Source organism: Chelonia mydas, chromosome 7 (assembly GCF_015237465.2).
Source record: "Chelonia mydas isolate rCheMyd1 chromosome 7, rCheMyd1.pri.v2, whole genome shotgun sequence".
NCBI lineage: Eukaryota > Metazoa > Chordata > Testudines > Cheloniidae > Chelonia > Chelonia mydas.
In genome coordinates this window covers 23,538,366-23,565,614 of record NC_057853.1, presented here as the reverse complement: position 1 = coordinate 23,565,614, position 27,249 = coordinate 23,538,366, and the positions used below count along the sequence as shown (strand labels likewise).

At 58.2% G+C, this 27,249-nt stretch overlaps 1 protein-coding gene across 4 annotated transcripts in view; it reads left to right on the top strand.

Annotated features, from left to right (window-relative positions):
• The first annotated feature begins 4,827 nt into the window (after positions 1-4,827).
• COL7A1 (collagen type VII alpha 1 chain) overlaps positions 4,828-27,249 on the top strand; it is a 119,775-nt gene continuing 97,353 nt past the window's right edge. Inside the window, exons 1-7 of one of the 4 annotated variants that reach the window (XM_043551663.1) lie at positions 4,828-5,042; positions 13,970-14,154; positions 21,911-21,992; positions 24,634-24,814; positions 25,415-25,574; positions 26,074-26,167; positions 26,704-26,859. In XM_043551663.1, coding sequence (XP_043407598.1) covers positions 4,982-5,042; positions 13,970-14,154; positions 21,911-21,992; positions 24,634-24,814; positions 25,415-25,574; positions 26,074-26,167; positions 26,704-26,859 — 919 coding nt within the window. In that variant the 5' untranslated portion in view covers positions 4,828-4,981. Of the gene's footprint in view, positions 5,043-10,965; positions 11,180-13,969; positions 14,155-16,501; positions 16,771-21,910; positions 21,993-24,633; positions 24,815-25,414; positions 25,575-26,073; positions 26,168-26,703; positions 26,860-27,249 lie in introns of those variants that run through there. The other 3 variants (XM_043551664.1, XM_043551665.1, XM_037904454.2) reach the window with 3 other exon arrangements.

Below are 27,249 nucleotides of genomic sequence, written 5' to 3'. Positions count from 1 at the left end.
ACTCTGCTCTCCCTTCTCCTGCCACCAGCCTTTCAGCTGCTTTGTTGAGTCAGACACTTTCCACAGGAACAGCTGCTGAAAACAAAACAGCGTGTGCACCGGGGTGCTCGTCCTGCCGAGGTGGCGCAGGGGCAGGGGCGCGGGCCGGGGGAGGAGAGTTTTCCTGAACACTTTGTTGATATGGCAGATTCCTCTGGGATGAGCCTCACGCTGCTCAACTGCGTGGGTGGTCCCTCCCCGTCTAGTTGGAAGACGGACTGAGGGGAGGCCTGGCACGACTGCAGCCTGGCCCGCTGTCCCCAGGGGAGTTACAGCCGGCACTGGCACTACCCATGTCCCTGGCTCTTGGGCTGCCTTTCCTCGCTTCCTGCTGCAGGACCCCCCAAACCCGCCTTCCCTCGCTGCCTGCATTCTCACGCTGTGCTGCACTGCAAGCTGGTCCCTCCTCTCAGGCCTGGGGAGCGAGGGAGCTGGTTGCCCAGGGAGCCTCTCCTCTCCTCAGGGGCTGGTGTGTTGGGCAGTTCCTGGCAGGGAGCCCAGAGTATGAACCCAAACTGGTTACAGCAGCACCAGTGACCTTTGCTTGGCCTGGCTCCTTGAGTGAAAGCCCTGGCCTCTCCAGCTGGCTCCTGAGAGGCCTGTACCTCGCTCCCCTGCCCTGAATCTGGCCCATTAGGTTACCAGAGCAGGGTCTGTGCTATGCTTGCGCTTAGCAGAGGGTAGAAAGGCAGAGCTCTCCTGGGGAGCTCTCCTGCATGGAATTGGCCCTGAGCAGCAAACAGGCCCCTCCACACCAACCTGCCTCGTCCGCAGTCACACATGTGCACACTCACACACTGTTCAGTGCATGTGCACTGCCCTACGTACTAACCCCCCCATGGGGGAGGGGGCGTTGCTCACGGACCCATGCGCACGTCCACAAACAAGCACAAGAACCAAAGTCACGTGCATGTGCACAGAAGAGCACTGCCCCACGTGCGCGCTCCAACCCAGCTGTGCTCTGAATCCGGGCTGAGGAGGGGCCAGTCTCCAGACCCCGCTGTTGCAGTGGAAGGGCGCAGCCTGCTTGGCAGAAACAGAGCGGTGCCAGGCCTGGATGTTTCCAGTGAAGATGGCTCGTTACCTAGGAGACCCAAATATCTGCCTGAGAACAGCCCCCAGCTCCCCGTGCTGTGCTGGCTGCAGTAAGACCAGGACGGAGGAAGGAGCATTTCCAGGCTCAAGGGAGGGAGAAGGGAGGCTCCCGACAAGGGAGAGGGAGGCCTGGCAGCACCCAGCACACGTACGTGAGTCCACCCTCCATTCCCTCCCCCCGCATGCTCTGAGGGGCTGGCAAGCTCTGGCCACAGGACTGGGGTGAGGTTCACAGCTGGGGCAGGAGAGGGTACTGGCTGCTGGAGCCTGCTAAATGGGAGATGCCCAGAGCCAGACACAAACCCTGCCTTGCAGGGGCGGTTAGTGGGGTTGTCACTGTTGGATCCTTTGGAATGAAGTTTTGGGAAGCGCCTGCCCAAACAATCCCTGTTTCTATTCTTGCTCTGCCAGGCCTTTGCCAAGCACTGGCTCCTCTCCCCCTTGCTGGCTGGCAGAGCTTCTGAGAGATCTGAACAACGGCAGAGAGCAGCCCAGCTTTTCTGAGCTGGGACCCCAGCCTCAAGCACTTGCCAGGTCCTCGATACTGACTCACTCAAGATCTGTCACCTGGCAGGGGGAGGATGTGTGCTCTGCTTGGGGGGAGGGGAACCCTCATTTGCATGCCCCCTCTCTGTCTCCCATGATTCAGCAGCTGCAGTCAGTGATGGATTGTGTCTGCCCACCCAGCTGGCAAAGGGTCAGAATTTCCCAGGGGCACGCTGGCCGCAGCTTGCAGCACCCATACGGTGCTGTCGCCTGAGTTGGTGCCCTGCATGCTGATTCCTGGCAGCGGGTAGGGCTCGGACGACTCCTGCAGCAGCATTTCTCTTATTATTGTTCCTTTCTAGTGCCCGCCACAGTGTAAGCGCTTGCAGCGGGAACCTAGTAGCTAATGCTGAAATGGGACGGTGCTCCTGGCAGCCCCAGGTTTGCTGACCTCAAACAGCAGTTCATGTGCCCTGGGAAATGTCGGCTCCCAAAGAGCTTGGTTTTCGCTTTGCTTCTCCATCTGACCTGTAGCTACCCACCCTCACTGTTAGTGCAGCCCAGAGGGTTGCCCCGCCTGGCACCCGGTTTAGGCAGAGTGGGTGTAAAACATGGCCAGATCAGCGTGGCAGCATCCAGCCTTCACTCTGCACAGCTGGGAACGACTCCCGCGGCTGCACAGCCGTGGAACCAGGCCCACGAGTCCAGGTCATGGCTCCCATTTCCATAATGACAGGCAGTGATGGATCCAGGCCTGAAGTACCCTCCGATGCACAGAAGCAGCCCTCTAACTATTGCCATCCGTACTGTCCCTCCGGCTACTCTTTCCTCCCCAGACAGCAGGGCTGGGGCCCTGCATCTTCGGCCAAACCAGGCCCACGTTGAACTTGAGCTGGCTTGTCTGACTGAGGTTGGGCTGGGCTCCTCCGCCTTGTTTGATGGCTCTCAGCGCTGAGCACGGTAAACATCTTCTGGGGGGGGGAGCCTGGGCAGTGAGGCCTGCAGGAGGTTCTTTAGGTGGCCAGGGAGAAGCTGGTCTGGAGCCACAGGTCAATGTTTTGCCTGTCTGGGATGTCAGTTTGGCTGCCTCCGGAACTCCAGACTCAAGAGTTTATGAGACAAAAAGCTGCTTTGCCACAGCTTCTGGGCCCCTGGGAAGTGTGGGCTGGTGAGGGCTTGTCCAAGGGCCCCTGGGGGGCTGGGCCTGCCAGGAAATGGCCGAGTGGGCTTAAAACTCCCCCGGCCCGGAATGGTGCACTGAGCCCTCTTACCCCGCACGGGCCCCAGACACAGAAAAGCATCAGCAGAGCACCAGCCTTGATTCTCAGAGGGAGAGAGCGGCTCCTAGCATGTTGCATTGACTTGGTTAGTAGCTGTAATAGACCAGACAGGCTTCTTGGGAGAAGGTGAGTGGGAAAATGCCAGTTCAGACCCCCAGATGCTTGGCAACAGGCTGCTGACAGTGCCAGGTGTGTCACTTCCAATGAGCGGCGTGCCATGTGCTAGAATGCACCCTCTGTGGCTGCTTCCTGGCAGTAGCCTCTATTGTGTTGTGGGATATCTCTTTCCTTGGCTTAGATGCACTCATGGCCGGAGAGGAGATTACCTGTGCTCCAGCTGGGCTCAGGCACGCTGCTGGGGAGTGACACACAGCAGCCATGCGGTCTCCCCACCATGCTTCAGGGGTAGGAGAGAGTTCTGCATGCAGAGCACTTGGCTCAGCTGGCAGTTCTTAGCGTGGGAGCTTTAACAGTGGGGCAGGGAAGAGCTATGACCCTGAGGCTGGTTGCAGGCCCTTTGCTTTGTCCCACAGCCAAGTGCAAGGAGAGACCTTTAGGGATGTCTAGGAGATTCTCCCCTTCCCACTGGGCGGAGCTCCGAGCCCTTGGGCCTACAGCCTGTGCCCTCACTGCCAGGCCCTGGACACATGACTGCGTTCTCTTGCTCTCCCCGAATGTACTGCAGGCTGCCTTGGGGAGCAGCCAGTTTGTGAAGCCATGCTCTTTTCTGGAGTGGCTCCCCCCATTCTAAGCTGGCTCCAGCTGGAGTGAATCCTTCATTCTGGGAGAGTGGCTCCCCTGCCGGGCCTGCTCTCAGCAGAGCAAGCGGGTGAGGTAGCCCTGCTGGGGGAGCTCCAGGGGCTGGGAAGTGCTCTGGAGACATTCCTGGAGCATGTCCCAACGAGCCCCTGAGGCAAAGCAGAGATTCCGCAGCTCCTTTCTCTGGCCATCTCTGTCCTGGCCCTGCAGCTCACCCCACTTCCTCTGCTTACTGACCTTAGACGAGGTCACTTTGTTTCCCCTCTAATAGACTCTGCGGCCAAGTTGCATCTAAGCCCCAGCCAGGAAGATGTGAGATGCTGTGTCAGAGCAGGTCACTGGCCCATCAGCCCGGTCTCCTGCTGGAGCCAATACCATCTGCTTCAGAGCATCAGAGAGAGCAGGGAATAGCCTCCCTGTTGGATTTGTCCACCTGCCCCAGGGTCTCTAATGTCCCTGCCGGAGCACTGAAACACTTCCCCTTTTCTCCACAGCCTCCCCGTTATTGTCACCATCCTTCTGGAACAGGCAGATGAGATAAGGTTCAGGGGCTGCCCATCCCTTGCTCTGGAGAAGCTGCAGTGCTGGGAAATGCCCTGCCCTCTACCAGGCAATGCTGGAGCTGCCCCACCCAGGAGCTCAAGGAGTCCAGGAGCCTCCTGTGCTAGGGCTGGGGTTCCTGGATCGCTGGCTCTGTCCCACTGCCCCCACACCTGCAAATCTGGCATGCAGGGCAGCTCCAGGCCCCTTTGTCTCAGGTGTGCGGCCTCCCAGTGTGTTGGGGACAGCCTAAAGGGCGGGCAGGCAGGGAGAGCACCATGGGGGCTCCCTGCTTTGTTCTGTCCCACAGCATTACTGCCATCAGGGGCACCCTAGTGATGGGAGGGGAAAGGAGGCACCTCCCTCTGTACTCACACTCCCCACAGCTGTGACAGCTGATGTCTACCCTCACTGCAGCTGGCCAGCTGGGGGAAGGGATCTCAAGGTAATAGAGCACGTGGCACTGGGGGCTGAGTAAGGTCTCTCGGGGTATCATAACAGAGCTGCAGCATGGGGCTAGGCACTGGCTCAGAGCTTCCAGGGGCTTGTTTCCCATTCAGCCCGTACCATTCAGGCCATAGTTTCTCAGGTGCTGAGGAGCCCAGAGCTATTTCTGTGGCTGCTCTTGGTTCCTCCCATACGCAGTGTCAGCCATTGGCAAGGCTTGGAGCCTTGCTGGGGGTTAACGAGGCCGTTCCCCGCCTGGGGCTCGGCAGCTGTGTCTGCGTTTGCCCAGCAGTGGGGATCCCAAGCCGAGGGCTGCCCTGGCGCAGCGTCCGTACATGATCTCCACTGCCTGGCGTGAGTCACTGTCTGCTCTGGGCCTCCCTCATACCAGCCTTGGTGAGTCTCCTGGAATCAATGCAAGCCCCGAGGGGGACGGCTGCCTGGCAAGGGGCTAGCTGCCTTCCTGCCCGGCGCAGGCTTGGCGTGCAGCTGCTGGCTGTGCCAAGTTGCAGCGGGGGGGGGGGGGCTGGACTACAGGCAGCTGGGGGCTGGGTCTGGGGGAGAGCTCCATGGTGGTGAGGCAAAGAGGAGCCCTGGGGGCTGGACAGTAAGCGTGTTTGCAGTGCTAGTGCCCAGGCCAGGGCCAGGGAAAGGGAAATGAAGAGCACAGGGGAACTCTGGGCTGCAGGTGAGAGCCCAAAGTATTAATACCACTCACCAGCTCAGCTCGCACTAAGCCAGTGTCTCCTGAGGTGGCCCTGCCTCCCCTCCTCTGAGCCAGCAGTAGGAGGGCAAGGACCAAGGATGCCGTTACATTCACTGGCAAGGATTCATCTCCACCAGCCTGGCCCTGGCCCCAACTGCCCCCACCTAGGCCTGGGCCGCCATTGTTCTGGGTGCTGTACACACAGGGCACCTCGCCTGGACAGCCCTCTGGCCGTGGAGGTGGAAGGTGACCAATCTACCCACTGCGCTCCCCCACCTGGAGACAGATGTTCTCACTGTGAAGATCACAGCTCAGCTCAGGCATGGCTGGGGCGAGCAGGAGGCCGGGGCCCAGCATTGCTGCTGTCCCTTCCCTCTCACTGCACAGATGCCATTATTGCCGCTTGTTGCTGTAGGGCCAGCATCTTTGCATCCTGCCAGTCTGCACCTCCAAGTCCCACCAGCCAGCCCCAAGAGGCTCCCTCCTCTCCCCCACGGACAGCTAGGCCTGAGATGCAGAAACGTGTGACAGGCACTCTCTCTCTCTTGTGCTCTGGGTGCAGAGGGAAAACTTCGACTGGGTTCAGTGAGGGCAGAGATCAGCCAGTGCTGTGCGCTTTAGAAAGTCCCCCCTCCTCACAAGGGAGCCCTCTGGTACAGGCCATAAGGACTCTCCTTCATGGCTCCTCTTCTCTAGGTGGGTTGTTTAGTCTCCTGAGAGAGGCAGGGCCCTGTGTGACCTGTAGTGGGAATGTGGTCAGCTCTATGCTTTGGGGGTGAGGGGATCTGAGCTGACTGTTATCTGCCTGTCTGAAATAAGGGCAAAGTTTTGCTGCAGGCTGGATATGAGGAAGGAGCAAAGGACCCTGTTTCTGAGGCCAGACCAAACCCATGTCCTGCTATTGTCCCCACTATAGCTCTAAGCAAGCTCCACTTCCCCGCTGGGAACCATTCCGCTGTAGGTCACTAGCCACCTTCCCTGTAGAAAAGTGGGCCTCTTGCCTGATTTTGCTCAATCCTTGGTGGGAGGGGGAGGGTCTTTTCTCTGAAGGGTGAGTGGGTGGGAAGGTTGGCTGCTGCTACTGCAGGAAGAATGTGCTGGAAAGCTTGGGCATGACTGCACACGACCTCTGGTGCTGTTTGTAAAGGCCAGTGTTAGGGAAATTGCATGGAGTTAACCCCGTAGGCTTTGTTCTGTGCATTTGCAAGCACACTAAGGGCAGTGTGGGGACGTGTTTGTCCTGGAATTATCCTTCCCGGCATTTCAACCAGGAGTCCTCTACCCTTATGGAGAGGTGGGGGAAAGTGGAGCTTTTCCCTCTGTCCTTTTCCGTGCTGTCCTCTCCAGTGTCCCCAGGGCAGGGAGCAGTCCCCTGACCTTCAAGAGCACTGGTGGAGAGACGTGCAGGAATTGCGCCTGATTTGTCTTATCAGTGTGCATGTGCCTGATGGACACATGTGATTGATGTCATTGCACACACAGTGTCAGAAATTATAACTAGTTATGTCTCAATGGCCATTTATAGATGCAATTACTAGGGCTGTAGGCCCGATTTCCAAAACCAGGTGTGCAATAATGTGCCCAAATAAGATAACTGTGTGTACAAATGGGCCTAATTAACCAGCTGTAAGTGCAAGGGCATGATCTGCATGTGCAGTTATGGTAATTGCTCATGCACATTGGGGGCAGACATTTGACAATCTGGCCCGTTACCACCAGTTCTGTGGAGCAGATACACAGACCATCCTTGAGACTTTAATGACTGTGTTACAGACAGGTGGGAAGCCAGCAGACCTGCCAGGCAGAAAGTAACTGGTAGGTAGTTATTTTTTAGTACCTGTTTGGTTGCTGCTGGATTTTCCTACTTAGCTTTGGCTCCTGTCCGGCTGGGGAGACTGTTAACAGAGAAGGGGAGTAGCTGAAATTGACAGGCACAGCCTGTTTGCAGCTGTGGGTAAAGCTGGTAATGTGTCTAATTCACAACAGGGTTGGCAGGACCCCCAGCCTTACTGGTCCTGTGGAGCCACCGCTGCCTACCCTCTTCTCTGCAGCAGGAGGGAGAGATCGATCCCATCAGCAGCCTGAATATGGTAGGGGTCCCTGCCTGCTGCTGCGCTGCAAACTGGGGCAGGTTGGAACCAGACGAGCTGGGGGTGGTGGAGGGTGAGGCCTGTGGATTCTAAGCAGGGGTGCAAATAGGTGAGCAGCCCCTACAGAAAGGGAGGTGGTGTCTCTGCTCCCTTTAATTTTCTCACCTTGCTCCTCGCTCTGCAGTAATTACCACTGCAAAAGCTTTCTGGCACCAATGTAAGCTGAGCTGTGGGCCCCTTTCCACCCGGCATATTCTGTGCACCCTCCTCCTCCCTGTGTCCCACTCTGGCAGTGTAGCGCCTTCCTGTCATTGCTTGTGTGAGAGAATTAGTGTCCCTGCCCCGAGCTGCTCCCGCATAGTTCCCAGCTTAGCCCAGAGCAACTGCAGCCTGCACAGCCTTGCTTGGAGGGTGGAACGTGGCTCAGCTGAGCCCACTCCCAGCCAGGAAGCCTTAGCCCTGGCCTACAAGATGCTGTCTGAAACCTCCCTTCCCCAAGGCCCTGGGCCCACAGGCACAGCATGGAAACCAGTCCAGTCCACTCAGTGAGCGTGGCCAGCCCAGTATCCCCCCCTTACCTCACGCCCACTACTGCAGTAACCAAGGGTCTGAGTGTACGGCCTTAGGCCAAGCCCCACATTTGCAGTGCCCAGGGCATATCAGGTGCTGCCCTGGCATAGGCACCTGCATGGCTCGATTCTGTCTGCTAGTCCACTGGTGGCTGGGGGACTCAAGGGATTGCAATGGGGAGGAGCTAACTGTAGGCATGGAGGGAAGGACAGCGACTGCAGCCCTGCTGCCATGTGGGACCGCCTGGCCCCAGTCATTGGTGGTGGCCCACCGGGCACAGTCCTGGGTTTGCTCTGTTCCCCTGCGCAGGAGCATAGACAGAAGAACTGCTAGGGGGAACCACCTGGTGAACAGAAGGAAACAAGGTGTTGAAGGGAAGCTGCTGGGGTTGGTGAAGTGAGCAGGTGGATGCAGACTGACAGAGAAGGGCCCTTTTCTGACTACACTGAGCATGAGTCACAGCCCCCTCTCCCTCCCCGATCTCAGCCAGCTGCATGGAACGCCTTAGCCCCCCGGCTCTCTGTGTGAGGGTCCTGCAGCCAAGGCTTACCCCTGGCTCTTCATGAGGGCTATGGGTAGCAGCTGAGCCAGACAGGAGCCCCTGCTTTGTAAAGGGCGTTCTCTGGATAATAGATGGTGCAGTGAGTGCGCTAGCTGTGTGTCTCTGGGAGCTCTGCATGGCTGTCCCGCCTGCCCCTGAGGCCTTTCCCAGCTCAGTTGTGGGGAACGAAGACTGGAGCCCGGCGGGTATGAACAGAGGGGCACTGGCAGAGCTGTGTGGGGGACGACTGTGGGTGTGAATGGAAGGGCACTGGCAGAGCTGTGAGGAGTCCCAGAGCTAGAATAGCTGGGGGGAGGGCTCTGGGGGTGTGAACAGAGGGGCACTGGTAGAGCTGTGTGGGGTCCCAGGGCTAGAATAGCTGGGGGGGGGGTTCTGGGGGTGTGAACAGAGGGGCACTGGCAGAGCTGTCTGGGGTCCCAGGGCTAGAATAGCTGGGGGGGGGGGTTCTGGGGGTGTGAACAGAGGGGCACTGGCAGAGCTGTGTGGGGTCCCAGGGCTAGAATGGGGGGGTGAGGGCTGACCTAACCCAACCCAAGGGAGCTCCAAAGGCTGATGAAGGGAGGGTCTGATGCCAGCACCACCTGCCCAGTAGTCGCCCTGTTCCGAGTGTGTGGCTCTCACTCCACGGGCCCATTGCTGAGTGCCTGTGGAGCAGGGAGACGTGCAAGCTGCCTGCAGGCAGATTCCTCGAGTTCCTCTCCCGGTGACGTATCCGGGCCCCAGAGCGACTGCGCCTCGACTGACATGCCTGGCAGGAGGCAGGATGGGGGGGGGTTAAGGGGAGAGATGGGGCAGGTTGATGACGATGCATACCTTTCCCTTCGTGGCTTTGGCAGTTGGAGGAACGCTAGGCATGGGAGGGGGCAGGGGAAGGAGGAGCGTGGTGAGTCATTCACACCTGGTGCTCTCCCTCTGCAGAAGGGAGCCATTGGGCCTGGAGGCCACATGCAGGATTCCTTTCCTGGCACCGCTGTGGTGGGGGTCATGAAGCATCTGATCTGGTGACTAGGAAAGCAGCACGGGCTGCCTGCTGCAGCCCCCCATCTCCTGTGGCCCTGATGGGGCGGGGGCACTCAGCTCTCTGGGGTTTGCCCTGGGATCCTCACAGCTCAGAGCCACTGCTATCCCCCTTCTGACTTTCTGTCGCCAGCCACTGCTGCTAGCGGAGATGGCTCCCCAGTCTGTCCTAGCACTGCAGGACACTGGCCTAGAAGGGCTGCTGGGCTGCTCCCACACTGAAACTGGGATGCCACTGGCACAGAGGGCTGCTGGGGCTGCTCTGGAAGATGTGGCCTGGGCTGGGGGCCTCCGTCCACTCTGCATGGGGTCTGAGTCAGTCGTGGTGCAGCACCTGTGCAGGCCCGTGCCCCTTCTCTTGTAGGCTGTGTGGCTTGTGCTGCGCTCTGCAGGGATGCCATCCAGATGCTGCGAGGCCTCTTCCCTCTCTACGAAGCCCCTGCTGTGCGTGGGCACCTGGCCAAGCCTTGCCATGCCAGCTGGTTTCTTGGAGCCCATGGTGGCTGGCAGAGCCCAGGGTGACTCTCAGAGCAGCCAGGAGCAGCGCTTTCACAGCAGCAGGCCCTCAGCCAGGACTCCCTTCCACGGGGAGCTGGGATGCCCTTGGCTCCTGGCAGCTTCTGAGAAGAGCATGAGGCCCATCTCTTGGCACACACCTTCCAATACCACTGGAATTGTGGCGTCGCGGTGGGGGGAAGTGCTTCTCCTGAGCCTGGAGGATCTGTGTCTACAAGCAGGGCCGTGAGGACACGAGTAAACGCCATGCTGTGGAGATGCGCACTGCTGCCAGGCACTGAACCCTTTACTGTGGCTGCCCCATGGACATCAGCGATGGGGGGGGGGTGTCAAATTCTGAGCTGTTTCAGCCATCGCATCTAGGCAATCCCCCTCTCAAAGAATCTACCACTGCTGCTCTGGGCCTGGGGCCAGCTACAGAGCTCTTGGCAGCTGCCTCTGCTCCTTGTTTAATGAAGCCCCCCTTCTAATTGGGACAGGCTCTCCTGCCTTCATTGGACAGGCTGCTGAGAAGGAGGCTGCTCCCATTTGGATGGCAGATGGGAGGAGGGCACAGGGATCACCCTGATTACAGAGCATGGTGCAGTGTGTGTGTATGTGCAGTTAGCCACCTCAACACCCAGAGCCAGGCCCACCCAGAGCTTAGTCAACAAGGGAAGCTAAAGGCCACCAGCCCTGGAGCTACTGACCGTTTAGGGGAGGGGACTGAACACAGGTCTATATGCAAAGAAGTGCTAATGAGGTGGCATGGGATGCTCTTGGTGCTGTGCCTTTAAGAGGGAGCTGGCAGCCCCTCCCCGGCCTTTGAAACTGTGTCTGGAAAAGTGCTTCAGGAGCCCGGGGCAGGCTGCATCTCTGCGAGGGCAGAAGGCCCCAAGTGCGTAGCACTGATCCATTGACACAGCTTTGAAGGTGCATTGGCTGTGGGGTTCCATGGTGCTACTCTGGGTAATGGGCCTCCACCCCCTGCTGGAAGATGCACGTGGACCTGCTTATCACTCTTGAAGGAGTGGAAGGGGGAGTTCCTGAGCCTGCAGGATCTGTGTCTCCAAGAGAGGAGGCAAGGACACAGGTATACCAAAGGCCTGGAGGAGGAGGAGGAGGAGGAGGGAGATGGCTTGGTACCTGCTGGGAAGGTGTGGCACCAATGCAGCTGTTTCTGAGGTGCAGCCTGCCCTGAGCTGCTGTAGTGTGGGGAGAAGCCACTGGGTTCTTGCCCTGCTGGGGGGGGACCCACGATAGAGGAGACAAGCAGCTAAGCCAGAGAGAAGCCATGGGGTGGTAACAGGATTGGAAACATGACGCAGCATTTGGGGGTGCCCTTAAACGCACTGTGAGGGGAGGGGGATTGACTAGAGGGATACCCTTTGGGGTGGGAAGGGCAGAGGATCCCCAAAAGGAGCTGATGTTTGTCAGGTGATGAGAGTGTTCCCAATTATGCTAGAGAAGAGATCCAAGCCCTCCTGCCCCAGGGCACAGCCCAGCCACTAACTGCCTGTGGGCAGGGTATCCCAGAGCTGCCTGCTGTAGGGTTTTTGCACTATTTCTGGAGCAGACAGTGCTGGCACTGTAGGAGGCGGGATACCTGCTCGCTGGATCATGAGTCCAGCCCAGTAGGGAATTTCATAGCCCATCTCCTCTCAGTTTGGCTCCCTATGAGACTTAACACAAGCTCAACAGCCTGGAAAATTGAGCATGCCCTCTGGGGTCCCAAGGTCAGTGATGTTCCCCATAACAGCTCCACGATGCCCCTCATCATGGACTAATCTTGATCATTGGTCTCCCTCTGCACCTGGCCTTTCCGAAAGCTAAGATTCCAGGACTCGCATGTCTAGGGCTGGTTGCAGAGTAACCCAGCACCATTCTCCATAGGAGTCGCCACGTGGGAACCATCTAGTCTAGCTTTCTCCATCCTGCCATACAGAACCAAGGGCAGCCTGTCTCTGATAGTGTTTAATTCTGTTTTGAAATGTACTCTGTGGTGTTCTGTAATATCCTGCAGCAGTGAGTTCCATGGGTTAACTTCAAGTTACATAAGAAGTTGTTCCTTTGATTAGGTGCGTGACCCTTTGTCCCAGTGTTGAGGGATGTGGGGAAGAGAGGCCCCTGGCTTCCTGGCCAGTGTACACACTGCTGGGAACTGAGCAGCCTGGGAGCCCCAGCATCTCCTGTTTGTTTTCTTTCCGGTGGTCGTTCTGGATAATCTAATTAAATGCTGGAGCCGTCCCGCCGGCTGTTTGTTTGTTGAAGACATTTCTCTGGTGACTCTCTCTGGTGGCTGAACCGATCTGAGCATGTGAGCGGGGCTGCAGCCGAGGCTCCCGGAACTCCCCAGACTCCCTTGACGGGATGGGAACAGCAAAGCCACTTGGGCCAATGCCACGCAGCCCAGGACGGCTGATGTCTCTAGCTCCTGCTGAACTTTACCAGGCTCGCAAAGTCATGGCTAGGACCAGATCAGGAGGATGGGACTTACCCAGTCCAGGCCTTGTGTGGCTCCATTCCCCCTTGCAGCCTGGTTCAGCCCTGTCCAGACTGCCCTCTGGAGCATGCCAGGCTCAGGAGAGGGCTTTTAGCCATGCAGTACACTGGTGCCCGCGGAATGGGAGCAGTCAGGTGTTGGTCAAATGGTACAATGAAAGTTCAATGGAGAATTAACCTTCCGTGCTGCTGGAGTGATCGAAGTAGCCTGTCCTGTCTAGTGGGGTCCTGGGCCCTTTAATCACCTTTGTGGAAACTCCCCAGGCAGAGGTGCTTTAAAAGGGACCCTGGGAATTGCTTTGAAACCAAGTGGGGTCTTTCTAGCCTTCTCATGAACTGGACACAGAGCCCCTGGGGGCAGGGAATGGCCTCTCCTCAAGGTTCCTTGTAGCATAATGGGCTTCTAGTCTTGGCCGGAGCCTCTAGGTGCTTCTACATAATGAATGGCAGCCCAGCGGTGTGGGCATGGAGCCGTGTGCTGATCTCCAGTTGGTGGGGGCTGGGGGGTCTAATTCTCCATGTTAGGTGGTGTCTGGTGGGTGGGGAGGCGGAGTGCTAACTGACTTGGGGGTCCAGAGGCAGATGACTGGTAATTCTCTGCTTGTGAGGAGAGCAGGATGATACCTGATCACCTCATGCTGCAGTGAGGTGTTGGCCCCACCGCCCTCTGCTGGTTAGCCTGCCTCAAACCTGCCTGTCAGTCCCCTCTCTTCCAGCTGAGCTTCCCTTTAGTTCACCAGGCAGAAGCTGGGAGTGCTGGAGTCAAAGGGCAAAGTGCCTGGAGTGAGCCTGCTGCCCTAGAGAGCCAAGGTGGGGAGAGCTAGCATTGCTTTATCGCAGGGACTGAGGTTGAATCATGCCCTACAGCAATAGTTTTGAAAGGTGCCGTTTTCCTTATAGGACTGCTCATGTGGAACTGTAATGGACAGACAACCCAATGCAAAATCACCAGGGGTGCACGGTGAATTGGATTTAAAAGCAGATAATGCACATTCCCCAGACAGCTCTGAGTCCCCTGCCTGACTCAGAGCATTAGCTGACCACACTGTCCTGTCTTCCTGTAGGAAAGGATAGTACATACAGTGGCGTTGTATGGATTCTTGCACCTTCCTCTGAAGCATCTGGTACTGGCTTTTGCTGGAGACAGGAAACTGGCCTAGATGGGCTAATCAGTCTGATCTACCATGACCAGGGCTACAGAACACTTGACGCTCCTAGTTGTGAGTCCCTGAAGTGCTTAAGTACTGCAGGGGTGGGAGCACCGTGGAAATACCTAGTGAAGTAGACCCTGGTCTGGATGGACTGTTATTCTGACTGGGTAAGGGAGGGAAGGGGAGACAGGATTGTTCTGGTGGGGTAACTTGATTACATTTTATTTTAGCATTAGGCCAAGAGGCCCCAGGCTGGGTTAGCTCACGAGAGCCAGGGATTTACACCAGAAGCAGAACGGATCCAGTCTCTCTTGCTGGGATTTGGCTTAGAAAAGTTGCTGGCTGTGTCTCGCTGAGCGACTTCCCGGTGCCTGGATTGAAAATGCAGCTGGATAATGCTACACCGATCCGTAAGGTTCGTAACTAAAATGAGAGGAGAATCAATCTTCATGCTCTAATACATAAACTGCTCACAGCAAGGGTCAGGAAGACCCCCCTCCCCACACATACACATCATGTACAGTATTACACAATGAGCCAGCCGCATAATGGGCAGGTTACACATTCCTCAAGAACATCAGCTACTGGCTTCTTCCAGGCAGGGCACAGAGCTGATGGAGTCAGTGGCCTCTGGTTTCTCAGTCTCTTGTTTCAAATGTGGCCAGTGTCGACTCCGTTTGTGTGGCCAAATGGGCTGGCTCCTCTGGACAGACAGAACTACCCGATTATCCTTCGTGAGGTTATATGGCAGGGGTGGGGCCATACCATGCCATGCCACACAGCCCTCCCACCCAACACCGGAACCCTGCCCCAATTTCCTATGGCCAGAGCCCCTCCAGACCTGCTATGCTCAGGGCCCCCCAAGGACTGTGTCACAATTGCACAGCACCCTGTTCATCACCCCTGCCCAGGGCCCCCCGCCCACAGCCTCCCCCACAGAACCCCCACTCCTTAGTGCCCCAACACACAGAGATCTTCCCCGCCCCCTCACAGCCCAGCACACACACACACACACACCTGGCCCTCCAGAGACCCACCCCGCCATGTCCTGCCTCCCGGCCACACTCACCACCCCTGCTGGGAGGTGACTGTGTCTGCTGGGCTGAGCCAGCGGTGCAACCAGGGCTGGTCCCGGGGTAGGGAATCACTCCGGCCCCTTGGGAGTGGTGTGATCAGCCAGGCCAGGGCCTGCCCCAGCCAGGCTCCCTCAAGACCCGATTGCCTGGAGGGGCCCAGCCAAGCCCCCCACATTGTCCCCCTGCCCCAACTGGCCAAGACTGGCCAGGCTTCTACACCAGTCTCCAGGCGGTTCAGCTCTAGGGAGACAGGTGGGGCACCACAGGTGTTGGGAAGCAGAGACTGCCCGGAGCCAGAGGTGCACTGGGGTCCAGCCAGGGGGCAGCGAGAAGCCAGCAGATAGGGCCAGGGGGTGGAGAGGAACCCTCCTGAGAGGACCAATTATGTGTGTGCAGGGGAGCCAGCAGGCTGGCGGGATCTCAGGGCACAGTGCAAGCAGAGCAGGCCGGGGCCCCTTCTGAGCATGGCCTGGCTCCATGGAGCTACTGGCACCATTGCAAACCCGGCACTGTGGGGTGAAGTGGGATTTGAAAGCCCAAAGAACTCTCCCAACTGACTATCCTAGGTCCTTGCTCTGGGATGGGGAGGAGGGGCCAGCACTGCTTGAACACTGGAATAAATTGCCTACGGAGGTTGGGGATTTTTAAGGGCATGTTAGACAAACACCTGTCAGGAATGGTCTAGATAATACTTAGTCCTGCCATGAATGCAGAGGACTGGACTAGGTGACCTCTCCAGTTCTATGATTCTCACCCTGTCCAGATTAGTGTGTAGGGGGGAAACGACCAGTGCACCTTTGCCCTGACCTGGGGGACCCTCTAGTTAAAGCTGGCCCCAAATGCCAATATTTCATGGGAAATTTGAACCAAAAATAAATCATTCCCCCCCCCCCGAATTTCTAGTGAATTTTTCCAGTTTTTCAACAAAAACGGAACCCAAATGCCTACATTTTTTCAGTTGTCAAAAACCTTTCTGGGGAGTGATGCTGAGTGGTGAAAAACCCAACCCTCCAAGTGTTAACAAAACCTAGACAGTTTGACTACAAAAGCTGGGTGCTGATTTTTCATTAAGGAATCGGAAACATTTCCAGCCAAGGGAAAGTTCTCTGGGAAATGTTCGTTTTGTCAACCAGCCTTTCCGGGGGCGGGGGTGTGTGTGGGGGGGTGCTGAGTCTATGTGGGCCAGCCCTGCCTGTTGGGGTCCTGAGGTGGGTGCAGTCTCCTCAGCCCCCCACCCCCAAGGAGCTGTGGGCTGGCTTTCCTGATCTGGCCAAAGAAGGATCTGAGCTGAGACCCATCCTTGCTTCTTAGGGCCCCTTCGGTCTCCACCAGCGTGGGCCAGGACCCAGCCTCCAGTGGCCACCATCTGCCCCATTCACCGCCCCGGCTCAGTTGCTCTGCCAGATCAAAGGCCATCGCTGTCCCTCAAAGGCACAGGCTGGAGCTGCTGCCACCCCGGGGATGTCCCGTTTTCCTGGGCAGGGAAGGCCCGGTGTCCCGCTTGGAGCTGGAAGCTCCCGTCCCGGGTGTGGCCGGCTGAGCTCCACTCCCAGCGCCCTGACACGCGAGCAGGGGAGCAGCCCCTTGCACCTGGGAGGGCCGGGTGGCCATTGGCTGCCGCGGGAGCAGGGGCTGGGCCGGGGGTGCAGCCTGCAGCGCTTTGCCCAAAAGCTGGGGCCCCGGCTTACTGGTGGAGGGGCTCTGGGGCCACGGAGGAGAGAGGCAGGAGCCGGAAGGAGGCAGGGACCGGCCCCCCCCGGCAGCAGCTTCTCCGGGACTCTCTCCAGCCTCCGTCTCCACTGCTCGGGGAGCCTCGGGAGCTTCCTCCCCGATGCGCGGCGGGGAAGGAGCGCGGCGATCTCGCTGAGGGGCCGGAGCCGAGCGCCCGCCGGGTCCCAGCCCGGCTCCCAGGGGCGTGAGAGCCGGGATTTGCGGAGTATGCTGGCGGGCAGCAGGTAACGCCGCGCCGCTCCCTGGGGGAGCCCGGGCGGGCCCGGGGGCCGGGCAGGGGCAGCAGCTGCAGGGCTGCGATGGGAACCAGGTGGCTGGGCGCCCCCGGGGAATCCCAGGGCCTCTCTGTGCAGCCGGGCTTGTCTCTCGTGCGCCCCTGCCCGTGTCCCCCTCTGCCCCTCTCCGGGGCGGGGAACAGCCCCAGCAGGAGCCTCCCTAGCCCCAGAGCGCCCTGGACACACGCTTCCCTCTTCACCAGCGCTGGGAACTTTCCAGGGGAAACCCCTGGTCCGGTCCGTTCCATCCGCTGCGGCTTCCCCTTCGCTCCAGTTCCCCTCCCACGCGCTGCCCCTGCAGCCTGCTGCCCGTTTCCCCGCCCCGCGCGGTCTGGGAGCTCTCTGGATGCACCGTGGCTTTGCAGGCACCCAGCAGAAGGGTGGTCTTGGGTCCGAACAGAGTCCCCCCGGCAGGGCCTCCCGGGCTGGAGACCAGTTCCGTGGGGAGATGGGGGGGAGCTGCCCTGAGTGGGAGGCTTAGCCAGTGTGCACCGGTGCTGTGGTCCCCATCCTGTTGGAGCTCCCTGTATAAAGCTTGTCCCAGGGTATGTCAGGGGAACTGCTTACCTGGGACTGGTGAGGGACAGGGGCCAAAAGATGGGGATGGGGAGACAGGAAGGGGCAATGCATCCTGGACAGCTGAGCTGACTCTCCACTCTGGAGCTGGCAGGGGTTTGGGGAAAGGGCAGGTTACAGAGCTCCTTGGAGCATCTCTCTCAGGCTCTGGGTTTGCCTTGACTTTCACGGGGGCCCGGAACATGCGAGGGGAGAGGGACGTCAGCCAGGCAACCGTTAACAAACAGTTACAGGGAGGAAACGGGAGAGGTAAGATCCGAAGGGATCCCGCCCAAGTATTCACACTCATAGCAGTGCACACTACTGCACGCTCACACCGCTGTGCGTGCTTGCGCTCTCAACTATGCACAATCACATACTTGCATTGCAACCACAGCCATCCACTCACCCTCTGAGGGTCAGAACAGCGCACGCTCATGCTGTCGCACACTCACAGCTGCACACTTGCACTCCTGGGTGTACACAGCCTGGTTGGAGAGAGCTGGGAATTGCCGCTGGGAAGCAGGAAGGCCTGAGGTTAGCTCTCTGCCTTGGAGTGAGCGTGTGCAGTGACACTTCTGCCGGGGGAGCCTGCCCTGCCCATTCCCCTCTCCCCGGCACGGGGGCACCCATGTCCTGCTGAAACTTGGCTTCTCTCCTTCCCAGGCGGACAGAGTTGTGCCATGCTGGAGAGGTGGCCCCTCCTCATTGGGGCTGGAATCAGGGGTGCTGGCTTTGCTGATTAAAAGCTCCAACAGAGGACCTGTGCCTCTACCCCTGCCTCCTGTCCTTTGCCCCTCACTTTCTCTGCCCTCTTCTCCTGCATTCCTCCCCCCTCCACCCGCCAGCTCCTGTTGGTGTCAGTGGGAATCCTGGGGAGACAGATCACAGATGTGTAAGTGAGCCTGGACTCTCTCCTGTTTGGATTCATTGGGATTGTCTCAGCTCAGTGAGGAGGGGGCATCAGATCTGGCCTGGCTGTGCTGGGCAGGGTTTGTCGGTGCCCCAGAAGCTCTTACTTTCAGGTGTCTCTGGTTTGATCTACTTTGTTAGTCTCTAGACCCTACTTGGAGCTGCTCATGGGGGAACGCGCCTGCTTGGTTTTGCCTAGGAGCAGAAGGGGTGTGGGGCTCCTGTGCAGCTGAAGCAAGAGGTGGAAAGTGATGGCTAGCATGTGTGGGCCCTCAGCCCTGGCTATGCCTCTGTCCCCATTGGAAAGCTGGACTCTGCATTGCTGAGGGTGCAATGACCCTCCTTAGCTGTCTCAGGGCTGCACTACTCCAGCTACATGTTAGAGGGAGGAGCAAGAGCCCCATTCGCATTGCATGAGAGCCCTCAATTCCCAGGCTTCTGCCAGTGCAGATTTGTAGAGAAGTTCCCATCACTCCTGGCCTGCAGCACTGACAGCTCTTCTGCCCCAGCTGTGGACCTTGGGGTACGATCTGGTGTTCATCGGCTGTGGGGGCAAGAGAAGCAGTGCCCCCCATCGTTAATTCATGTGAGCCTCTGCCAGCTGCAGAGTTTTGATGGGCCTGGATTCCAGGCAGGTGTTCAGCCCATGTTGGAAGGGAGCCCCCTGGTCTGAGAGGAGTTTCCCCTCCTCTTCGGCTGGCTCTACCAATACCTGTCCTCCCTGTTCTGGATGGCACCACATGTGGGCACTCCAGGCTCCTCACCAAATCACTGCAACATGCAATAACGCAGCCCAGGTCCATCTGACTCATTCCCTGGGCCCTGCCAAGGCATCTCCCTTTTACAGCTCTGTGCAGAACAGCCCCAGCTGCTCTAGAGGGAAGGATCCCAGAGCCCAGGGCTGCGATGCAGAGAACAAACGCCCCTCTGCCCCCTCGAGCAGATCCCTGTATGACATGGCTAAGGCCCACTGGCTCGGGGGGGGGTGGGGGCAGGGGGAAGGGAGTGCTGGGTAAAGCTTGCACTGCTGCTGGCTGCTCTGCGGGGAGGCAACACAGTCCCATGGGTAGAGGACGGGGCAGTGGGAAGACCTGGGTTCCATTCCCAGCACTGACGCTGACTCGCTGTGTGTCCTTCCCCTCTGCACAACGGAGATAAGAACGCTGCTGACCCTCCCCTTTGAGAGCTAGCAGTGGAAAAGTGCAGTGTGAGGCCCAAGTATCAGCCAGGCTGTCAGTCAGGCCGTTCGCCAGCTCTGAACTCAAGGCAAATGAGAGAAGCTAAGTGCGGGGGAGAGTTTCCTCCCCAAATGGGCTGGGCTCTTGCTGCCTTCCGCGGGCTCGTCCTCAGGCTGAACTCCTACCCGTTTCACCAGCCGTGGGGCGATTTAAACTGGGGAAGCTTTGGATGTGGCTTTCAATCTGTCTGTGTTTAAATCTGGCTCACATCAGTTAATAGCGGACCACTCCAGTGGGAGTGTGTCCACATGGGGCTGCACAGTTTATCTAAACCAGTGCAACATCCCACATTAGTCAAACCAGTGCAATGCTGTGTGCAAAGCAAGCCTCAGTATCCCCTTTATGGGCATTAGTGGATGCCTGAAGCCCGAGGTGGGGTAGGGGAGAGGATTGGTACATGGTGGGGGATGGGTTTAGCTTGCAGTTACCCTCTGCCTTTAATGATGGTTACTGCAGCCTCTCTCTATTCTCCATCTTGGGGTGCAGTGCTCGGGGAAATGGGAGCTCTTACAAACTGCCACCAAAGTTCCAGGGAGCCCTTGGTGCCAGGTGTCATCCTTTCTCGCCCCTCCGTGAGTCCCCCAGTCTCTGCGCTGCTGCCAATCCCTCTGCTCTGTTGCCGGGTTGCTGGGGTCCGGGCTGGGACATGGAAGAGCTCAAACAGAGAGAAATAAGTGAAAAGGACATAAAAACAAGCCAATTCTGTGGTAGTCTAGCTCTTTCCTATGGTGCCAGAGCAGTATGGGGAATGTTATACTGGACTGGGCCCAACAGCCTGTCATGTCTGGTGTCTGTCTGCAGGAGGGATGGAGGGTCTATCTAGACCATTACCTGCTCTTCTCTAGAGGCCAATGGGGGATGGTGCTTTTGATGGAAAAGAAATTGTCCCTCCCACACCCAGGCCTATGCATAAGTGCACAGCATTATCCTGGGGTAGAGATTTCTTCACTCACCTACTCAAGCTGGTGATAACTCTATTTCCTGAAGCATCAGGATCAATGGCCCTTGGGGTAGTCTTTGTCTCAGCTGGTGTCACTGCAGATGCTGTTCTTCTTCGGATAAATGTCTAACCCTTAGTGGAATCTTCCTAAACTACTTTCCTCTGTAATATCCTGCATCAGCAAGTCCCACAGATTAACAGTGTCTTTTTTTAGCAGTTAAATTTGTTGCCCTTCAGCTTGAGTAAATTAATGCACACTGGAGGGAATCATTTGAATGAATCACACCTGTTGCTGGGTTCTAAATGAACTGTGACAGCTCAGGGAAAAGTCATGTACGGCACTGTGGACAGCTCTGAGATATCTGACTATCAGAAAAAGCAAACCGAATGGCAAGGTGCATAAGGAGTGGGCTAGGAGACAATATTGAATAATAATAATGCTGCAAGGACTAGGATGCCTCCGTGTAAATGAGTACTAACATGTCAGCTGGAATGTGTTTTCGGTTCTGGCAACCTCAGAAAGGATCCAGCAATGGGGAGAGGCTGCCCACGGAGAGGTGACATGATGGGGACATTGTATTTCAGAGAACAGGGACGCTCTCCCCTGGTGTTTCGCAGCCTTCTGAGGTGGTGACCCCATACCCGAAATAACAACTGTTGGTGATCCCCTTCCATCACTTACATTGGCTACAGAAGTCAGAGTATCAAAGGTAGCAATGCTGAGCTGCCTCAGTGTGTGCATGTGGTCAGAGGCTGCCAGAGAAAACTTGACCATGAAGGGTCTGGATGTGCCAGGCATGGGGGAGCTTCAGAATGTAATAAAATTGGCAGCGCTGTGTGACGCTCCTGCCCCCATGGGTTGGAAAAACACTGCTCTAGACGTATGCAAAATAGTGACTGGTTTAGAGATGGCAGATTGGGTCGCCTATACACCCTGCCTCCTGGCACAAGAACATGGGGCCGGCCAAGGGAAACTGAACGCCAGCTCATTTAGAACTTACCAGAGGAAACACTTTTCAACCCAGTGAATCTGGAGAACCTGCTGCCAGGAGGGGTCGTTGTGGCCCAGAACTCAGCACAATTCAAACCCAGATTAGACCTTTATATAGATAATAAGAGTGTCCACGGTTACTCAGCATAAAAATGCCTGCTTCGGGCCCTGAACCAACCACCTGGGGTTAGTAGCCACTTCCCTTGGGGGAGGTTTTCATAAGTGTCCGCTAGGGGGTTTCTTGTATCTGGCCACTGATCGGAGACAGGCCACTGGCCTAATGTGGCAACCCCTGCTGTGGGGTGAGGTGCCTGGGAGGGTCCGGTGGGCTTTTTCCGTGAAACTCAGCTGTGTCTCTGCCCCCATCCCATTGCTTTGCTGAGACATGAGCCCCCCATTGGTTTTCCTGTTCCCTGGTGGGCATCCGCTCCTCCCACTTGTTATGTCTTGCAGGCTCCCATGATGAGAGGGTGGATCCTGCTCCTCGCTCTGCTCCTAGCTCCAGCACCAGTTTCGGCACAAAAAAGAAACCAAGGTTGGTGCTGTCTGAGTTCTCCAAGGGGGTGGGGAGGGTGGGGGTACGTGAGGCAAGGTCTGGGGGCTGGGCCCACTCGTGGCACCATCACTGGGTTTGCTGGAAACAATGCGTGGCCCCAGAGAAGCTGGGGGAGGGAAGATGGGGGCATTTGGCCCACATAGGCAGCTGGGAGGGTGAATTCAGGCTGGTCCCAGCTCCACCCCTCAAACCAGCCTGTGCCCTGTAGTCCGATACCTGGTGTCTCCTCCCAGCACAGATTCGTTGGCAGGCTGCCCAGGCAGATCTGAGCCGTCACCATGCTGAATTGTACTGGGTCTGGAGGGTGGGGTGTATGTGGGGGAGGGGATGGGACACAGACTTTGTTGAGTGGTTCATGGTTCCCCAAGTCCCCACATGCCGGACACAGGACTGGACGGGGCAGAGAAATGATCCAGAGTAGGGGATCTCTGCGCCCCTGCTGCCTCGAGGCTGGCCTCTGTGTCTGTGGTTGGGATGTCTGCCTGGAGCATGGCATGCTGTTGCATAGTTAGGTGTCAGAAATCTGCTGCTCTCTGCAGTTCTCTGGCTCATGCCTCTCTGGTATCCGTATTGGCCCACCCCACCCCATCCCACCATGCTTGCTGATGTGCAAGGTGAAGTGGGGCTTGTCCAGTGTGCTCAGCTCCTGGCCCCACCTGTGAGCTGTCAGGATCTTGCTTGCTCCCTCCAGAAGGTCAGGTTGGAATCCTACTCTCAGCACCACCTGGGAGGTCCTGTCCTTGGAGGGGATAAGGGCTAGATCCCTAGACTGAGAGCCCCCGTCCCTGAAACGAGGACTGCTAGGGTTGCCAACCCTCGATCTCTTGGAGGCTATTGAAGCCAATCCGCGAGATTTTAGGCCGCTAAAAGTCTGGCAGCACAGCGGGGCTAAGGCAGGCTCCCTGCCTGCCCTGGCTCTGCGCTGCTCCCAGAGTGAAGAGCCTGTCCAGCTCCTAGGCACAGGGGCATCCAGGGGGTCTCTGCATGCTGCCCCCACTCTGAGTGCTGACTCTGCAGCTCTCATTGGCCAGGAACAGTGGCCAATGGGAGCTGTGGAGCCGGCACTTGGGGTGGGGGAAGTGCACAGAGTCGCCTGGCCACCCCTGAGCCTAGGAGCTGGACATACCATCTGCTTCCCAGCAGATGCCCAAGGTAAGCACTGCCCAGCTAGAGCCTACACCCTGCACCCCCTCCTGCATGCATCTCAACCCCCTGCCCCAGCCCTGAACCCCCTCCTACACCCAAACTCCCTCCCAGAGCCCACACCCCCTCCTGCACCCCAACCCTCTGCCCCAGGCTCAGCCCAGAGCCCCTTCCCACACTCTGAATCTCCCGGCCCAACCCCTCAGTCCAGAGCCCGCACCCACTCCTGCACTCCAACCCCCTGTCCCAGCCTGGTGACGGTGGGGGAGAGCGAGGGAGGGGGGATGGAGTGAGTGGGGGCAGGGCCTCGGAGAAGGGGTGGGGCAGCCGTGGGGCCTCGGGGCAGGGGTGGGGCAAGGGTGTTTGGGTTTGTGTGATTATTAGGCAGCTGGCAACCCTCAGAACTGCGAGTGGGGGGAGTGCAGCATCTCCCTTGCTGACTTGCTGCTGCCCCTGTGCTCCTGGGATAGGCCAGAGGGCTCCTTGCGGGTTTGTTCTGCTCCAGGGTGTAGACTGCGCTTCCCTGATGCTCAGCCTGGGAGTTGGTGTCTCTCCCTTCCCCCATAGGCTTGATGACTGCCCCCTCCCCTGAGCTGGGGCATGGAGGGGCCCAGGGGTTTTATCCTGGGGGAGGCTGAGAGGTGCCCTGTGCTGACATTCAGAGGAGGTTTGTGGCCAGGGGCGCTGGAACAATTTGTACAGTGGGGGTGCTGAGAGCTATTGAACCAAACTGTAAACCCATGGAAACCACTTCAAGCCAGGGGGTGCGGTGCACCCCGAGCTCCAGCACCTATGCTTGTGGCATGAGGGGAGGAGGAAGGATGCATGGTCCTGGGTGATGGAGCTGCCTCTGTCAGCCCATGTAGGACCTGGAGTCCCAGCTGCCAGCCCAGCTGGACTTATCCCTGAAGGAATGTGGGATGTGTGAGAGGCTGGAGTGATTCCCAGGGGAGGGGCAGCTGCTGCCTCGCTGGTGAGTCCCTGGCCCCTTTGCAAGGCCTGTGGTTGGCAGGGAGGAATGGGGTACTAGTCTGAGAAAATCCATTGTGTTCTCTGCTAAGGGGCCCCTGATCAGTGGGCCCTCGGGGAGCTGTCAGCCCACAAGCACTGGCTGCTGGCAGTGCTCATCCCCTGCATATTCATGGGATATCCCCACCCCTGCCTGGGTGGCCCTGTCTGCTCCACACCCGCTTGGCCCTGGAACTCCTATAGAGGGATAGGCTGTCATAGCCTCTGGCACTGAACCTGTCTCCTTGCTAGAGAATGTGGCCCTGAGGTCTGGGCTTCCTTGCCCTGACTCATGGACTCTGGCAGTCTTGGAGCTCTCTGTGGGAGGAGTGAGGGCTCCTGGGGTAAGAGGCTGGAAGGGCTAAATCAGCAGAGGGAGCTTCCATGGCAGGGCTGGGACAGTTCCCTCTGGCCCTCGCATGCTGGGACAAAGGGAGTCAGCCCTGAGCTGCTGATGGTTGCTTTGCAGGGACATGCATCAATGTCTATGCGGCCGACATCGTGTTCCTGGTGGATGGATCCTCCAGCATCGGGAGGGCCAACTTCCGCATGATCCGAGCCTTCATGGAGGACCTGGTCAGGCCCTTTGTCCATGTGGTCGGTGAGAGCGCGGTGCGATTCGGGGCAGTGCAGTACAGCGACGACCCCAGGTGAGTCCCAATGGTCCTGTTCCCCCCTGCCGGGCACATGGGGTGCGGGAGGCCCCTGCAGCCCTGTCCCTGGTGGGGGCGCCTCTCTGTGCTCCTGGGGGTGACTCTTGGGGTTCCAGTCACCAAGGGAGCTCGGGGTGCTTGGAGTGGCCCCAGAGCTATCTGGTGGGGGAGGGAGTGCTGCGAGTGCCTCACACCTGCTACTGACAGAGGAGGCCCAGCCTCTGCTCATGGGCACTGTGCTCGGTGCCCCTTGGTAGCCAGTGAAACGCCTTCATTGTCCCAGGCTGGGCAGGGGGAGGGGGAGAATAAAATATCTAATTACCCTCATTGCCCCTGCAGCCCCTAGCACACTAAGGAGCCCCATTACAGATAACCCACTGACCACCTCTGTAGTGTCGTTGCCTCGCTTCCGTGGAGCCGCACCCTAGGGATACATGGGAAATGACCCATCCCCTACAGAAACCCTGTGGGTGCCCTGGTAGCTTCCCCTGAGGAAGCATGTGGGCCATGCAGTTACTGTGTAGGGATCCTGCTCAGAGCGGGAGTTGGCTGTGTTGTGGTTTTCCCCCATCCCCCTGGGATTGCGTTTGTCCCCAGGGTCGAGTTCACGTTCTCCCAGCATCCCAACGGGACGGAGGTGAAGAGGGCCATCCAGCAGCTGAGCTACAAGGGCGGGAACACACGCACAGGTGCCGGCCTCCGGTACATCGCTGACAACTTCTTTGGGCCCACTCAGATCCGGGCCGGAGTCCCAAAGGTACCTCTAGAGAGACCCTGCTTATGCCATGGCCAGGGAATGTGAGAGCAAAACGCTGGCCTGCCAGTTCTCCTCCAGTGGGGCCAGAGAATGCTGATGGCTAGGCCGGTCACTCGGCTCCCTCTGTGCTGGAGGGGAGCAGAGCTGGGTGCTTGGCAGGAGCGGGTGGGTTGCTACATCCTCTCTCCTTCGAACCCCTGTGTAACATCTATCCAGTTCCAAGTCTTTTTCCATAACAGGGGAGACCATGGGGAGGCAACATGCTCCAGCCCAGTGGGACTGTCTGACTGCTGCACCCCTTCTTCCCAGTGTGGACCCCTCCAAACTCAGCTTCTGGGGGTCCCAGTCTCACATCTGCTGTGCTTTGGCTGAGCCAGATGGGGGCACTGGCCTTGGGGTCCCTCCTCCCTGAGGTGGGCCCCATGGCTCGTGTTGAGCCTGGCAGCTGGTGTGGAGTTGGCCAGCCCCCGCCTGACTTGCCCTTGCCCCTTCCTGGCAGGTCTGCATCCTTATCACAGATGGCAAGTCTCAAGATGACACTGAGCAGCCGTCCGTGAAGCTGAAGGCTCAGGGCACTAAGGTCTTTGCTGTGGGTAAGTGACTCCAGGAGCCCAGGGGTGTGTCTGCCTTCATCAGGCTGCTCAGGACTCCCACCGCTGGCCAAAGTGTCCCTTTGGTGCAGGGGAGCTCTAGGAGGAAGGCAGAGCCATGCATCTGTCCTCTGATCTGATCAGTGCAGCTGCTGGATGAGCGTGGAAGCATCTGGCCAGGCCTGGAATGAGCCTGATCCTCTAGCGTGGGAGGGCAGGGGGAGTGGATGGTACAGGGGTGTGAGGCTAGGGAGCTCTGGCTTGCTGGCTACTGCAGGACATTACAGGGCACTGCAAGGGGGGGTGGGAGGTGGGAGAGTCCGAGGCGATGGGCCAAGGGCCCCGGGAACCCAGCACACCTATAATGTGCTGCAGCTCGCTGTGAATGTCTGACACTGTAGCAGCCAGCTACGGCGAGTAAGAATGGGGGGGTGTCACTGTGCCAGCCGGTGGGTGGAGGGGGACATGGCTCAGGGCATAGCTGGGGATTATTCCTAGGAGAGAGACTCACCCACTCACTGGCTCTCCACCCCCTACAGGGATCAAGAACGCAGACAGCGCGGAGCTCACACGTGTGGCCTCCACTCCCACAGAGGACTACTTCTTCTACGTCAATGACTTTAAGATCCTGGGCACCCTGCTGCCGCTGGTGTCTCAGAGGGTGTGTGCCAGCACCGGAGGGGTCCTGCAGACGGGTAAGGGGCGTGTTGCAGCTAGTGCTCTCGGCCTCCCCCTGCGATGGCTCAGCCCTGGACGTGCTTTGGAACGCCGTGTTTGATCACATCTCTCCTGTCTGCTGTGCCCTTCTAACCCACGAGACCACTACAGCCTGAGGGATTTTGGCAGTCTCCCCACTGGGCCGATTTGGGCCCTGTCTGCACTTGGCTCTGCTTGGCAAGATAGTTCTCTTTCTGAGTCTCAGGCACTGGCTGTCGCAGCTGTTTCTGATGCTGCAATGGAAGGGTTTAAATTCCACCTTCCCCTGTGTTTCTGGAGATGAGCCCCATCCTGGAAGTACATCTCGGTGTCTAGGGCTCAGTGCTAGTGTCACGCTGCGGCATTGTTTTGTGGTGACGCGGCGCTGA